We start from the raw sequence: 17657 nt of genomic DNA, 5'->3' as shown, positions 1-17657 counted from the left end.
CTTTGCCGGATTATTTTTTTCGCATTGAACGATTCTTCAGTAAATACTTTTGATGTTAACATATCTGTCTGCACTCTGAAAACCAAGTTGCAGGCTGGAACATGTTACCTAAAAATATCACATGCTTATTGTTCACATGCACAGGAAATTTATATTGATTGCGAAAAAATTTCAAACATTTCCCGGTTGTTCTCCGATGACTGATATATTCTTGGATGTAGCTAACAGATTTAAACCAATCAGATCTCCGTTACACTGATACAAGAACCTGGCATTCCCGGAGAACACATCACATAGTGATACAGTGGTCAAAGACGCGCTTCAAAATGAATCTTGCATCTTCTCCACAGTCAGCTCTGCTTATTTTGGTCATCCTTCATATCTCTTTTGCCGCGAAAGGTAAGCCTGTGATTATAATTGTCATTGTGTAGGAGTATCTTTATATATGAGACGAGAAAATGCTCCAGTTTCTCTTAACTGGAAACTAAACCGATACATTTATGCTGGGATTTTGTACTAAACTACCTGGACTAAAATATGATAAAAAAATTAATCACTTAACATTGTTTTTACAGTCGATTTGTGATTGTTTGAGATTCTGCTTCCTTTGCTATTTCAACCCCGTTTTTCTTTTTGCGATTTTCTCAAAAATTTATACAAGGAAGTTTGGCTAAAAACATGCAAAGGCAAAGATTGAGATTTCGAAACGCGTAACTTTGTCTTCGTTATAGAGTCCTTTTCAAGGAAAGCATAGCTTTCTGTCGGTTTCTTAATACAAATTTTCGTTAAATTCGCTGTCATTGGAAATTAACTGTCTACCGCTTTCATAGAAGCAACGTTTTATTAATTCAATTTCCATCGCACACCCCCTAGTGAAATCATTATTTGTACTTGTCGGCTCAGGAAAGGATAACAAAAATCATTGACCATTATTATCTTTCGAGATTCAATGTAAAATATTGTTTGGCATCAATCTCTCTAATCTATTTAATTATTTTCGCTTCATGTTGTAATATGGCTCCCATATCTTACATTGAGGTCTTCGTCAACAGCTCGCTGTATTAACAACGTTACAGACTTTAGAGTGCAAAATTAGTCTAAAGCAAGCATAACCCTAATTATATTGGGGCAATTCGGAAAGTGTTATAAAGTACAAAGGTGTTCTTTTATGTTTGCTTAGCCAGCTCGTATGAAAACTAAAACACGCCCCCTAATTTGTGGGTCATCTCAGCACCAAAAAACGTACACAGAAAGCGACGAAATGCGTTTACCGAGTTTCAAAGCAATATTGTTGTTTGTCATTGGCTTTTTCATTCTTGTCTGGGATTTATGGTTCTATTTTCGTCCATTTCTGTCAAAAAAAGGTACTTGTCAATAGCTCCGGAGTGCGTTCAAAGCAGATTTCTGGGCCGGTAAGAATATTGACATTTCAAAGGAAACTTTATGAGTCAGAACGCCAAATCAGAACACGGCCCTTGGATCTTAGCGAAGAGTGTTAAGTTTTTCAGCTTTTCTATTAAAAATTCATTTATAATTATTTTGCACTCCTAAATTTTCCGTCTGCGTGACCATGGAACAACCTCAAAAATAGACAATGCTTTCATGCCATAGCTCGTTTGTTATTCTATTGTAAATTTGGCTCAATATATGCTTATGGAAGATATAATCCTCTCTTTTCGTGATTAATGTTGTTTAGTTAAGAAACACGCTTTTGTTGAGTTGACCTTGTAACAGTTTTGATTACCACATCTTCTTGAAACAGCCGTCTCAAACATATCGGGCTAAAAGCATTGTATTCACATACACATATCCACAAAAAAGTCTTTTTACGTGCAGCTATATGCATCAATTTTATACTTTCGGTGGCACGATTTACATTTGACAGGATTTACATCTGTAAATCATCTGATTATAAATGTCTTTTTATTGTTTTTACCAAAAAAATCGTCGACGTTTTCTGCACTGTCTTGTTTAATATGACTGCAAATTCGCCGGGAGATACAGTTTTTAGCTTCACCAGTCACCATTGCGAAGTACGAAAAACTTGCACAACATGTTCAACCTTGCTATCTGCACAAGCAACTTATGTTTTGAGATAGGATAAGGAATTAATAATCGTCTGCGTAAGAATCCTTATTCACTGTGTGATACAGGAACGAAACACTTGATTATTTTCAAAGGGACATCACCTGTCCTGCAAATCTACAGCATTTGTTGAGTGCACAAGTTTTCTGTTGATTAATTAATAGACTTGTTGTTTCATTGATTGATTGATCGATTGATTGCTGGATTGACACAGTTGTAGAGGATAACTACTCAGTCATCGTATCACACTCATCATATGATAACTCACCAAATTGGTGGTCCCAAACACATTGATCGACAGCCCACACAAAAGACACAAGTCCAAGCACACACTCGCTTTTAATTCAAGGGGTGTGTATTAAGAAATTAGAGGTTACAGCTTTTCGATCGTGATGCTTGTCAAATTTATACTATATATGAGATAACTCTTCGATTAATTTTGTGGAGCCTAGAATTTTAAAGATTGTTACAGCCGAAAGTTTCTCAACCATTCCGTTGAAACTGATACATACTACTTATTTATCGTACCTGAATCTTGTCGACACGTGCACGCCCCTTTTTTCATAACGTCGATAGAGAAAACAACGCCACTTGCGTAGGACTGCCTCCATGCACCGACTAGTTAATCATTTTTAAGCTTCTTTGTGTGAGAATGCTTGGCTACAGATTTAGGAAACTGTCGTGAAATATTCTTGAGGTGCACAACTTTCAGCTTGGGCTTGTTTTGTTGTTTATATTTGCCTGAATCAGCATTTTTGTGTGATCTTTACGTTCACTTCACAACTAAGGTCAAGTTGTAGAAAGCAATTTAAGGTCCTGTAAGTTGAATTTGTCACGGTTAATTAAGTCAAATGTCGTGACTGAAGTTTGTCGTCAAACTCTTTTTATAGGAACAAAATAAAAAATGATTGGTTAGTCTATCCTCCCCCTTTCGATGAGAGACGTAAGGTTAACCTCTCTGTAAGAGTTTCAAAACTCTTTGCTGAAATCTAAAATCAGTCTTTGTTGAATTGTAGGGGCCTAAGATTGTATACTGCAGATACGTCTGGAAATTATTCATCATTTTATTTCAACTGAAATGTACTTCTTATTTTTAGCCCCTGAAACTTATCGTCGCGCCCTGTTATTGTGCAATCAATGGCGAATGCTACTGCCATTTTTACCACGTTTTTGGTCTTGTAACGGCGAGGATAAAAGCAAAACACGCAGCATTTCGAACGTGAAGTACCATTATCTTCGTTACAACACTCAAGCCTCTAAAATACTGGAAAATTGTCTTGAAATCAATCTGGCGCAAAACACCGCTGCTAGACAAGTAGATGAACCGAGACGGAAATATTTTTCTTATAAAATTCTTTATCTCCGTGACCGTGAAGCACAAGGGAAAATAGGCTTTGCTTTCATGCCATAGCTCGTTTGTTATTCTTTTGCTGATTTGGCTCAATATATGCTTGTACAAGATATAATACTCTCTTTACGTGATAAACGAGGTGTTTAGTTTAGAAACATGCTTCTACAAGGCTGACCTTGTCACTGTTTTGATTACCACTTCTTTGTGAAACGGCCGTCTCAAACATACATACCCAACGCATCGCAAACACTTCCACACAGCCGGCCACAAATAAATCTAGTTTTTTTATGCGCAGCTATGTGCATCGATTTTTTGTTTTTAGTGGCACAATGACAGAATTAATTTTATTGTTTTCATCATAAAAAATATCTGAAGTTATCTGCACTGACTTGAACTTACTAAATACTTGCTTGTGTTCAAAAGGACTTCGCCTGACCCGCAAATCTACGACATTTGTTAATTGTGCGCACAAGTTTTCTATTGATTGATTGATTGATTGACACAGTTGTAGAGGATAACTATTCAGTCATGTTATCTCACTCATCATATGATAACTCACCAAGTTGGCGGTATCAACCACGCACCCCCTTTTCAAGGGGTATGTATAAAGAGATAAAAGGTTACAGCTTTTCAATCGTGATGCTGGTCAAATTTATATTGGGATGTAAGATAACTCCTCGATTAATGTTATAGAGCCTAAACTTTTATATTACTGCTACAGCTGAAGGCTCCTCGATGATTTCGTTGCAACTGATACATACTACTTATTTATCGTACCTGAATCGGCGTGTCGACACGTGCACGCCCCCGTTTGTCATGACGTCAATAGAGAAAATAAGGTCTCTTGCGCAAAATTGCTTCCACCAAGTAGTAAATCATTTCAAGCTTTTTTGCTTGAGTAAAAATGTTTGGGAACAGATTTAGAAAAAAAATGGCGTGAAATAAGGTTACAGCTTCTCGATCGTGACTGGTCAAATTTATGCTGGATCTACGATGACTGTTCAATAAATTTTATGGAGACTAAATGATTTTTTTTTTATTTCAGCTACAGCTGAACTCTTCCAATAATTCTGTTGCAACATCTTATTTATTGAACCTGATCGTGTCAGCACGTGCACGCCCCCTTTTGTCATGGATGTCGATAGCCGGAGAAAATATCGCCTCTTCCCCAGAATTGCTTCCATAAAAAACGTAAGGTTAAACTTTTTGAAAGAGTTTTCTTTTCTGGAATCTCAAAACAATCTTCGTTTAATTGTATAGGGCCTAATTGTTTATTCTTCAGATACATTATGAAAATTATTCATAATTGTATTTTAATCGAAGTTTACTCCTTATTTACAACACCTAAAACTTGTCGTCACGCCCCCATATTAATGCCATCAATGGTGAATGAATTTAACTGCCATTTTTACCACCCTTTCGGCCATGTAACGACGGTGAAGAAATAAGAGAAACCAAAACACAGCATTCGAACGTAGAGTACCGTTATCTAAGTCACAATTCTCAAGCCTCTCAAGCCTCTAAAATCACTGCATGGAACTGGCGGAAAATAACGGTGCTGGACAAGTAGCTGCTCTGCGACGAAAACATTAACTATAAAATTCTCTATCTCCGTGACTGTGAGCAAAGGCAAAAATAGATTATGTTTTCATGCCATAGCGCGTTTGTTATTCTATGGTTGATTTGGTTCAATATATGCTTATATAAGATATAATCCTCCCTTTTCGTGATTACGGTTGTTTAGTTTAGAAACACGCATTAACAGAGGTGACCTTGTCACAGTTTTGGTTATCACATCTTATTGAAACAGCATGGCATGCACATGATGATACACAGTCACAAATAAATCTAGTTCTTGTTTGCGCAGCTTTATGAATTCAGTTCATAATTATTTTCGGTGGCAAGATTTACTTTAAATATTGTAAATTATCTGAATTTCTCTTCCTTGCCTTCACTGATTCGTCTTACTAATAATGAGTTAAACCTGGTTGAAAATCCGCTGGAAAAACTTACACAACAGGTTCAAGCTTGCTATCTCCACAAGCCATTTATGTTTTAAACTCGGATAAGGACTTTCAAATTGTTTACATAAAAATCCTTATTCATTCTGTGATGCACATTTCATTGCTTTTAAAAGGACTTTACCTGACCTACAAATCTACGGCATTTGTTGTGTGCACAAGATTTCTGTTCATTGATTGATCGATTGATTGATTGACACAGTTGAACAGGAAAAATACTCAGTCATCTTATCACACTGATCATATGATAACTCACCAAATTGGTGGTGCCAATCACATTGATCGACAGCCACACAAAAGCCGACAAGTCTTTGCTTCCACTCCCTTTTCACAAGATGTGTAGGAAGATATTAAAGTTCGCAGCTTCCCGATCGCGATGCTGGTCAAATTTTATACTCGATATAAGAATACTCTTCGATAAATTTTATAGAGACTTTATGTTTTTTATTTTAGCTACAGCTGAAAATTTCTCAATCATTATACTGATTACATACTTTTTATTTATTAAACCTGACCTTGTCGACACGTGCCGCCCCCTGTTATCATGACGTCAATAGAGAAAATAACGTCTCTTGCGCAAAATTGCTTCCACCAAGTAGTAAATAATTTCAAGCTTTTCTGTCTCTGTGTGATTAGAAATGCTTGGCTACAGATTTAAAAAAAGTCGTGAAATATGCCTAAAATACCCAACTTAAGGATTGCGCTTGTTTTGTTATTTTTTCAAGTAGAAAGCAATTTAAGGACCTGTATTAACGTCGAATTGGTCACGGTAAGTTAAGAGAAATGTCCTGACTCAACTTTGTCGCCCTATTTTCTTGCGACGCCACATTCTAGCTTTTTTAACAGAGATTAACTAACGTGAAAAACTAAGTTTGCTGGTAAATGAAGATTACTCCTTAATAGCTCGACATAACAACTTGAACACAGGTCCCCCGGGGCGGGGGGGGGGGGGGGGCGCATGTTCCCTTGTTCCCAACAAAGTAGTCTTCCTTATGTCTCTTTCCAAAAACGCGCTTTTGGACCCGTTTTCCCAGTTATTATTTTCTAAAGTTCTTTATGCAAAACATCGACAGTACCCCTAGGACTTCTAACACTATCATCGCGATTTGTTGTTTTTCTCCTAAAAGGATCTTCCCTGCAGATTGGCAAACTTAATATGTCACAGTCTCTGCAGGACAGGGGCTGCAGCAGTGGATGTTCTCAACATTGTCGGCTGCCGCGTTGTGGAAACGTTGCATTTCCATTTACATTCAGTGGATCAGGAACGGTACGTATAGCGTAATGTATAAAAAATTAAAAGTCCTTTGAAAGACCGGCAGGCAAGGTGAAACCCAATCTTGGTTGGTTGATTTTGCATGCCTTCTTATGCCGCAAAATGTAAAAACTAACGCAAAATGTAACATCAACGCGAAATGTAACAACTTTTGACGTAACAACTGTCTAACGCGAAATGTAACAACTTTTTTAATTGCACAGTCTTTAGTTTATCGAGGTCAGGGATGGAAAAACGAAACACATCATTAGATGTTTGCTTGCTCTTGTAATGCTTTCCCCTAACTCCTGGCAAACATTCAGGTTTTTCCATGTCCACCAAGCCAGAAACCAATTTAATACAAACGAAACGGTTTAAAACTACAACATTTCAAGTGAGAGAGAAGGCACTAAGACATTTTCGTATCTTACTCTTTTAAGTTTCAAGTACATGTAACATTGAGCCATGGTGAGCAGTTTTCACGTGTACACTCGCCTGCTGCTGTGTGGGTTGAATCAGTCAGTACACGTGGGTTCAAGGTGTGTGCACGTGAGTCAGGCATTGGAACAAATGGAACTGGAATCCTTAATTGGCTGGCTTTTCAAGATCAACCACAATTGACACATGGAAGTGTTAGTTTTAATGGCATTTGGACAACAGAAACTAAATGCGAGAAAGTTACATTTTCTCAGGTAAGATGGCATGATTTGTTACAGGTATTATATTTATCACGAAAATGTCTCTTAATTGTCACACATTTTATTTTATGAACACATTGCAGAGCTTTGGTGAAAGACCTTCTGTGTTTGTCTCAGCTAAGTACACACGTGACACAAAGCCTGATGACGCTATGTACGTCTGGCTGGAGAATGTAAAACCCGAAAGTTTTGAAGTGTGCATCCGAGAGTTCTTGGTGTTTGACGGCAAACACCAAAATACTATTGTGGTGGGTACACGACTTGTCAAATTTTCGATCACTCAAGTTAAAATGTTTTAACCATTTTAAAGATAATGGTGAATGCTTAATATACGGAATAATAGCTTCGAATAATTAACAACTATTACATATGTCATATCCAACAAGCGCGAGTTAAAACGCTCAAATAATTGCAGTAATCAAACATCCCCAGCTGTTTCCGTTGACGCGTATCGGCTACCATTTTTGTGGTCAATAGTATAGGAGCTCATATACCATTGTCTGTCAACCAATCAAAACTCAGGAATTGCAATATACCATTGCTAGTTCTTAATAAAAAGTAATATACCATGGCCTGCGAACCAATCAAGATACAGGAATTGCAATGTAATATAGTGTACAGGTATACGTTTACACGAGCTTATATTACTTTATAACAGTTTCTAAATCTCGTCATTCCCTGTGAACACTTAATAAACAGTACAATTGCCTGCCAATAGGTAGCTAGCTTGTTATTTTTAATTTCGTGTTGTCTAATTCTTTCTTCCCAGGACTGGTTCGCATTCACCGGCAATGGGTCCGAATTAAATTTAACAAGGACAGGGGAAGTCTACTTCCCCAACAGCGGCAGTCCCACCGCGGGCAATAATTATGGCTTTTGTCACGTAAGTAACTTCAATAACATCATCCCAAAACTGAAATGGAGGCCTTTTCGTTATTACTCATTAAATTAAAAATGCATTTTCCTAAATCACGTGGTTTCTTAAAACATGAAAATCGTGGAAATAAGCACTGGGTTTAGATTTTCTCATCATCCCTTTAGGAGCACTTATATTCCGTAGGGCTTACATACAAAGAGCTTTTTTATGTAAGTTTACCTTTAAAAATGTTTTAGGTTTCAGTTTTAACGTGATATGCGACTGACTATAATATAATGTAGCTCTCTAAACATATTGGATAAAATCCAAAAATGCCTTTTAGTCTTTTCAAACATTCTCTCACAATGTGAGAGGTGAAAAAGTTTAATCTAAAAGTAAGCCAATCTGCTTATATTCGGAAGGGCTTATTTCAGAAATGATTTCGAGAGACGAGATTTGGACGATGGTGGGGGGGGGGGAGTAGCATGGGGGGGAGTAGGGGATTTTCGGGAAGGGGTTATTTCAGGAATTCAACGGTATTTTTTCTTTTTTCTTCAGGAAGTTCAGTACAACACAACTTTTTATAAGTCCCCGGCTGTGCTAGTCTCTGTCGGTCATCAATATGATCGACAAGTGAAAAGTCATATTTCGCCGGAGAATAACATTATAACAGCCTGGGTTGAGGTAAGGTTTCCGACTCTTTTAATAAGTTCAAAAGCTTACATGACGCTTGATAGAACCGACTTTATTGAGTCCAAATTACTATCAAATGGCTTGAAAATCTGGACATAAAGATTAAACAACCTTCTGACAAAGATATAATGTTTGGCATTCTAAAGTGCGTGGATGAGTTATTTGTTAACCACATTTTATTAGTTTACTATTAGAATATTGATTTACCAAATAGAGGCAATGATATCAAAATCCAACAATAAGTTGTCAGCTCACAAAAAGAGATGGAGCAAGTATAAAAATAAATTAGTATGCAATCCTGTACCGTTAGCCGCAAATTAATTAATTAATAATAGAATTGTAAAATAACATTTAAAACAGATAAATGAACTGAGGACCTTGTGTAAACACCGATTAATTTTGTAGTATTTGTAGTGTCTGTTATAGTTTAGTAAAGTAGTTTATAGTGTGGTAATTAAAATATTGTATTTTATTTTATTATATTTTTTGCATTGTTTGTAGTAGTGTTCTAACTTAAACATTGTATGTATTTTTTGGAAACTAATAAAAATAATAAAAATACAAAAAAGAGTCCAAATTATTCTCCTACCTTGAAATTGCCACAATTTACTGAAAACGTTGTCCTTTTCTTTATAGGAGGTTCGCCTGACATCCATGAGAATTTGTGTAAAGGACCTCACCGGTGCAGGAAGTCAGCACGACCCTCTGACTGTCAGCTATGTTGTGATTGGAGGTTGGTAATTAATTGAATTATGATATCTTTTCATGGTTATGATAAGTTTCCAATGCCGATAATGAAACGACTAGGAGAGATCGATTTTCCGATCTATGCAGCAGACAACTATTATTAATTCATTTCATTGATTTTTAAGCAAGCTCAAAATGAATTTCCCTTAATTTTCTATTTACAGACTTGAATCCATGTTTGGGCGTAGTCTGTGAATCGTTTGGTGTCTGTAAAACCTACAGTGCACATGAAGCTCGCTGTGTGTGTAACGAAGACTGCCCTTCTTATCAGGATCCAGTGTGTACCGCGAATGGTACAACATACGACAACAAATGTCTTTACGAGCTTAGCTTCTGTAAGGGACTTGACAATAATACCGTTTATCACCCAGGAAGCTGTGAGGGTAAGTGAACAGTTATCACGATACAGCTTACAGGTTCTAAATTCTTAAAGAAGAATACTTTAAACTTATATCGAAGGTAAAATTTTCACGTGAGTGTGAATTGCATATACAGTCTTGTCAGTGATCAAATTGGTACTATGTGTAGTGGAACGGATGTGATGTGATGAGGTTTGTAGCTTAATTTAAACTTTAATTTCTATTCAAAAACAGGCTTTCCAATTGCGCATGGCCGTGTAAAGCTTCTTCGAGTTCCCAGATGGTCTGACTCAAGCTGCAAGACAGTGGTATTCCCACCATACCGGTTCTACCCGGATAAACAAGTTCATGTACAAATAACACTGAATCACATGAACTTAAATGACTCTACATCAGTTCACCACGCTATCACCTCGTGGACGGAAAGTGTGAATACACGGAACTTTACAGTCTGCGCCATGCAATCTGGGAGAAATGGAAACAACTTTAATCCATTTGCGACTGTGGATTGGCTGGCATATCAAGGAGCATCGCTCGAAGTAATGACGGGAATAATCAACATTAATAAATGGTGGTCTGGAACAAATTGCGAAGATGTGACGTTTCCAAAGGTAACTGAAGGGAAAACATATAATCGGTCTTAGAAGCTGCTCATTCTTTTTTCAGTGATAGAGTTAATTTTCGTAAGAATAGTCGCCGATAATCGTTTGACGAAAAATGTCTCTGTTTTTTGATTGCAGAACAAGTTTAAGGAGGCGCCTGTAGTTCTTGTGACGTCAGAACATCTAAGGACCGGTGAGAAGTATGATGCCGCGCTGATCTGGACAGAGGATGTTACCAAGGACGCATTTCAAGTCTGTCTCCGAGAATTGCAAAACTTCGATGGAAAACATGAAGATATTAATGTGGTATGTGTTCAAATATTTTATTTATTTTTCGAAACTATCTGGAACAAAAATAATAAACAAAGTCTGATTGACCCTCTCATAAAACACCAAAATTGCAACATTTGCTTTTCTAGTTAAACCTCAATACCGTAGTTGGGTATTCCTAGTCTGGTTACCCTGTGGTGACATAGATTATGTTTGGTTTAATGGCTTGACGCTTCTTCCTTTTTATTTACAGTATCGTTAATTTAAATTAGAATATCTAGCGGATTGAAATTCACGAGGAAATCAAACCATTTCATGCTATGTCGACACTTTATTTGTAGAACTGGTTGGCGTTTTCTAAACTACACAAGCCACTCTTCACTGAACATGGCTCTGTCAACTTTCCAAACACAAACCCACCAACAGATGAAAACAACAACGCTTACTGTGAGGTAAAAATACAAATATTCTTTGGGTAACAAGAGACATTTGTAGATACAGAAACATCTATATTTGAATTATTTCCAACAAAACCGATGATGATGATGATGATGATGATAATTATTATTATTATTATTATTATTATTATTATTATTATTATTATTATTATTATTATTACTTATCAATTTTGTACGATATGTTTGTGAGCAATTTGAAATGTGAATAAATGTTCAGATGACTGAAAACAGCTCATTGCATTTCTATTTTAAACCTTTTTCCTTGGGCCTCAAAACAAATTTCCTTTCTGTTGCAGTAGACTGTCGTACTTACCATCTAAAGGGCGCTGGGGTTTAACAAAGGGGTGGCGATTTTGTGCAGTAATTATGGTATTTTGTTTTATTTTACAGTTCGTGCAATTTACACGAAGTTATAACATAACGCCTTCAGTCCTGATATCAGCCAATCACAGCACAACGGCCAGCGGAAACTCAGCACCAGTTCACAACGGTATTACCACGTGGATCGAGGTTTGTCGCCTTTCCAGAGCAATACGGCATGTAAAATTGATTAAATTATCGAGCAAACAATTTTAAAACGAAAGCACAAAGTACAACCATGAGCAAGGAAGCCATTATGCGCAATGTTTACCCTTTGTCGCCCAGAGATCATTCGAGAGGAAACAAAGGAAACACAGACATGATTGTGTCGTTTGTTGCTAAATATAATTCAAATAATTAACAAAACTAAAAAATATTAGTTTGACCCACTAACTTTAAAAAAATCCTTCATTATCTGCAACCTTTCTGCTGGCAAGCAGGAGTTTTATTTGCGTTCGCTAGTATCAACTGTCCACAAAAAGTGATGTTTTAGTAAGTGTGGGAACAACAGATTTCTCGTTCCTATCTTTCAAAATATAAGTCTGGATTTTCTACGGTATTTCTCATTTTCCACATTACCCAAATGGTGTAAATCACGACTTTAGTTATTAAGATAGTATGGCATTTAATTTTCAGAACATGAACGCCTCTGGATTTAGAGCCTGTGTTAAAGAATTGTACGAGACCGGATATGATCCAGTGTCAGTGAGTTATGCGGTCCTTACAGGTTAGTAAATAGAACATAACGGATGGTATTATCAAATATTAGCAATATTTGGGACTGGTCTTTGAAGACCAAATCAAGAATGATAACAGCACATGAAAATGACAATGAGGTCGAAAAAAACATTTATATAGATTATAGAGATTTGTATCGTGCCTCTGATTCGCTGTTGCAGTCCAAAATATAAGATGTGGGCAAGACGCGAATAAGGTGTGATGAGGATAAGATGTGATTTGAGTGAAATGCACAAAAACACAAAATATGTAGCAAGACCAGTGGCTATTACAGAACCATTAGTCCGCAGTTCGCAGTTTACATGCAAACCGTTTTGAGAAAATGGTATCATAGAAAAAGGTTTCCCGATATGCCAATGATATCCCGAGTGTGTAAATACAGTAAAATCCCGCCTTGCGGACACTTCGCTATTACGAACACCCCATTATTACGGACAGGAGTTGAAGCCCGGCGGATAAGAATTACTGAAATAACTCCCGCTACTATTGACTTTCACTATTGCGGACACCAAATTGTAGTCCCGAAGGTGTCCGTTATAGTGAGAGTTGACTGTATATTAAATCATTTTTAAATACAACCAAAGAATTTAGCCAACCCTAATAATTCTCTTATCGCGAACAAAAAGTGCTAACAAGCATTTGATATTTGTGCAGATATTTGTGAACCTGGATGGAGTTATTTTAAAGGCTTCTGCTACTTCACGAGCGAAACCTGCACAAACTGGACCAATGCACAATCAAAATGTCAACACAAAATCTCCGCTCTTGTTGATGTGAACAACAATGAGGAAAATGTCTACATCCAACACAGACATAATGGCGAGAAATCGTGGCTGGGATTGAACGACAGATCAACAGAAGGTGACTTTACTTGGGCGGATGTTGGACGGGCGAACTTTACAGCTTGGGCGAGGAACCAGCCTAATAATTTCAGAGAAGAAGATTGTGTTCACGCCCTTGGTTTGAAGTTGAACTACGAGTGGAATGACGTGAAGTGTAGCGACTGTCATCAGTATACTTGTAAGAAAGGTAGGAGATAAATGAATTAATACTTGATAAATAATAATTAAAAAATAAGTAAAATATAAATACATAAAGTACCAACGCGGCCGAAAAAAAAGGTGGAGTGATTAAGCGAAAAATCAAGTGAGAAATTAAGGAAGCGAGGGAGTGAATGAGCTAGTGGGTGAGAATGACCAAGCAAACAAGTGATCAGATACTACATGGCTCATTTTGGAAATGGATCAAAATAAAAGTCGGAAAAATTACAGAATGTGTCCACATACACGGATAACGTTTAGTGTTTTCTCATTCGATAGTCTTCTAAGATTATCTGGAATTTCTGAAACCGTGTTTTACTTTTAGGTTTTTTTTGTTTACTCAACAGACCTTAATGAGTGCGACAGAGAGATGTGTCATCAGCTTGCCACATGTGTAAATTCGCGTGGTTCATTCTCGTGCAGCTGTAACCAAGGCTACACTGGAAATGGATTTGAGTGTATACGTAAATATTATGCAGGTAAGTCAGATTATGTATTTGCAACTGATTTATATACCCTACCATTTGAATTGGTTTAGCTGTTAAGGCCCCGTGCACACTGACCCAGTTAAATTTGAAAACGCATCTTTTTTCACCCAGTTGGGCCAACCGTCCACACTGAAACGGTTTCTTCGGTCACCGAAAACGGGACTTTCCAAAAACGCTGAGTAAATGGCCGGTAGGGTAAATTGGGTAAATTTGATTACGTCGGCTATGTGGTGTAGTGTGTAGGGCGAAAACGGGCGAAACGGGGACTTTTCGAAAACGCTGACGTCAAATAGTCAAATTTTTACGCGGCGTTTTCAAACTTTTTCCGTTTTCAAATTTACCCGAGTCAGTGTGGACAGTGCCTTAGTTTGTATAGAACACAGTTGGGATGGAGCTCCATGCCTACACGTGTGTGTCTTATTGTTGATGATGATGTTCTGGCTGCGGTTTTTGCTTTTGCTTTCAACACGGAAATTCTTACTAACTGTATTGGTAACAAATTCTCATTCTATTCCTTTAGAATTTGCGATAGGAAATTGACTGAAAATAAATTCTTCCATGCGTTGTAAAACTCACGTGTTTTGTCAGTGGAAGTTACAATTCACTATTTCATTACTCAGTATTTTCTTTATCCGTTCTAATTCAGAGGGATTATCAGACTCGGCTATTGTGGGAAATAGCAGAAAATTCTTGTTCTTGTTAAGCGACTGGTTACAACCGGTTGCACAAAGCGTATCCTCTCAGTGGAAACGATGTTGGCGAGCGTCGCTGGATGGCTGGGCTGTATCAACTTTTCATACTAATTGCGACAACAAAGGCCCGACTATTACAATCATACGTGTTGGCCAGTATATATTTGGCGGATACATAAGCATCTCATGGAGTAAGTGACATGAATTTCTTTAATACATGCGCATACTCAAAAGTAAAAAATATAGCTACACAAAATGGCCCTTACCTTTAGCATGCTGTATGAAAAGGGTATTTTTAAGGCAAGATTGGTCTAGAGTACGTCACCCTTTAGAGAGATAGTTAATTTTATTTAAAGGCAATAAAACGTTTCTTCAGCCTATTACCAATGGTCTATTAAGATGTTCTAAAAATATACTTTCGCCAGTCACTTTTCGACTCCATCAAGAGAAGAGCGGACAGGGAGGGGAAGGGGTGGGGGTACTCTAAATGGCACTTAGCACAACTCAGGGGATGTATGCGACTTTTATAATTCTATCACCCAGCTTCACTTTATAATTTATTCAAAAATAGTAGGGCTTAATATAAAATGAACCTGAAACCAAAAACCGGCTTTAACCTACTTCCCCTCTATTTTTGTACAAGAGTCACCGTGCTTATTCATTTGCCAATCTGACACCAACCTGACTCTACAAGCATCATCAAGGCTGAACAAGACTGCTTGAAGTCGGTCCTTTTCTTCAGATCCTCCGCGAGAGTATAAATGTTATAAATGTTTCTTGAATGATTGACTGGCTACGGAATCGTATAATCCTTAAGTGTTTTTTTTTTCGATCTATAAAAAAGAATGCATTATTCTTGAGAAATCTAATTGCGAGCGATTCATGAAAATTGCATGCCGGGAATACATTCTACTAACTTCTATGCCCTTATCGAGTCAAATACTCCAGTATCATTCAAGGTTAATATCGGTACAACATGTCAGCAAAACAGGTTAGCACAGAGTTTTAAGGTACTGTATGAAGTTTAGGAACTATTGTAAAATGTTGTCCACCAATCATATTTAACTTATATAATGCGTTCGATGTGAAGCGGTCCATAAATATCCATGTTAAGCATCATAATCCATTACCCGCTGATAGTTTCAGGAGATAGAGGATAAATGTGATACCCTGCTTTCCGAACACAAGAAAATGCGATCACGGACAAAGAGAGAGCTATATGTAAACATCTAATAATAACAACCCACCTTCTACTGCAATGAACAAAGAATTTCTCACCCAAACCGTACGTGCTAACACAAAGTTAATAGACAGCGGTGATATTTGGAATTTACTACAAAGAAGCCTACGACATCAAGCGTTCAGCAACATCTTTGAACAACGGTATAAAAGCTAGAAGGGAACTACTGTTTTTCTCTTGTTATTAATGTCTTTGTTTTGTATTTTCATGTGACTGCATAATAATAATAATAATAATAATAATAATAATAATAATAATAATAATAATAATAATAATAATAATAATAATTTACTTATATTGCGCAATTATCAATTTAAAAATTTTCAATTGCGCATTACAATATAGTTAAAAAAAACTAAAAATTTAAAATTTAAATTCACAAGCTAAAAAAGATGTATATGACTATAAAAAGAAATGTACAATTAAAAAGCTTTTAAAAATAAAAAGGTCTTGATGGCTTTCTTAAAACTTTGCAGAGATGGCATGTTTCTTATTTCACTTGGAAGATCGTTCCATAATTTAGGGGCGGCCACATGAAAAGAGCGATCCCCAAGCGTTGCGAGTGATTTACATTGGCTATAATTAAGGCGTAAACTAAATAAAAATGTTAAATGTTATTGTACCATCTTTTAGTATTTAAATCCAAGCTACTGTACTTGTTTGTCACCTGGATGATATAGAATTACATTGTTTTTTGAAATATAACAAGTAAACCAACAATTCCTTGCATTTGTTGCCTGTATTACAGACACAATGCATTTACTCGGTATCACATTTATCCTTTAAGCATCGTAAATGTTTGACATTTGTTCCACTGTGTTTTTCAATTAGGCTCCAGTTGTGGATATCGGTACGATTCAGCTGCATTTATTTTCTCACTGGTCAACAAGCCTGGTTGGCAGCCACTGAAACTATATCAAACAGGAGGAGTTTATACTTGGAAGAAAGAATCCATCTACACTTGCTATAACTCTGGGCCAACAATTGGAAATTACGACATTTACATTCACGACCACGCCTCATCCAACACCATATCCTACACAGATCCTGGACGCAATTACAGCCCGCCACCTGGTTACAGTCAGGGATCCTCTTTTGCCCGCTCATTCTTAACGGGTAGTTATTACCACTTTCAACCTGACGAAGTGGAAATCTACTATGAAACTACCTGAAGGAATCATGGAGCATCGAGTCTTAGTTTTACACAATAAAAATAAACTTTGAAAATTTATTAGTAGAATAATATAAAACTTTAAAACTGAAGAAGCGTGATATTAGAAAATTTCAATATCCCAATATGACAGTCAGTATATTTGTATTGTTTACTGATGAATTTACTGCGTGATAATTAAAATGATTGGCAGTCAGGTTTAAAGGAGGATTGCAGCAAATTAAGTAATTACGATCTACCGGGAGTGTAATTGATTTTGTCAGCGTTCTCTGGACATTTTAGGCTATCAATAGAAACCGGCTCATGTGGTTTATGGTGTCTTAGTGTTCAAACTGAAGAAAATCGGGAACAGATCTCTACAGTAATAAAAACGACAAGAAAAAGTGGCCTAACTGGATTTTTTGATTTTCTCATACTCTGAGGTCACTGAGCGACAAGCAAAATGTCAAACGAAAACACGTTTTAAGCTAAACCTAGGGCTTTCCACAAGTTGCTCGGCAACTTTTTGGCAAATTTTCATATGTCGAGCAACTTTT

General features: G+C 36.9%; 1 protein-coding gene across 1 annotated transcript; it reads left to right on the top strand.

Annotated features, from left to right (window-relative positions):
- Nucleotides 1–326: 326 nt before the first annotated feature.
- LOC144664903 (uncharacterized) lies at nt 327–17122 on the top strand. The gene is made up of 17 exons (XM_078526106.1): nt 327–399; nt 6585–6724; nt 7150–7401; nt 7491–7655; nt 8177–8290; nt 8822–8947; nt 9593–9689; nt 9868–10086; nt 10297–10673; nt 10803–10970; nt 11276–11386; nt 11783–11902; nt 12389–12479; nt 13145–13519; nt 13878–14009; nt 14665–14901; nt 16782–17122. Exons 1-17 carry the CDS (start codon nt 327–329, stop codon nt 17120–17122), a joined length of 3138 nt encoding a protein of 1045 aa, XP_078382232.1.
- The last annotated feature ends 535 nt before the right edge of the window (nt 17123–17657 follow it).

This window comes from Oculina patagonica, chromosome 9 (assembly GCF_052425735.1).
Source record: "Oculina patagonica isolate OP01 chromosome 9, crgOcupat, whole genome shotgun sequence".
NCBI classification, from domain to species: domain Eukaryota; kingdom Metazoa; phylum Cnidaria; class Anthozoa; order Scleractinia; family Oculinidae; genus Oculina; species Oculina patagonica.
The sequence above is the reverse complement of the archived record's forward strand: the minus strand, read 5'-3'. Positions and strand labels throughout refer to the sequence as shown.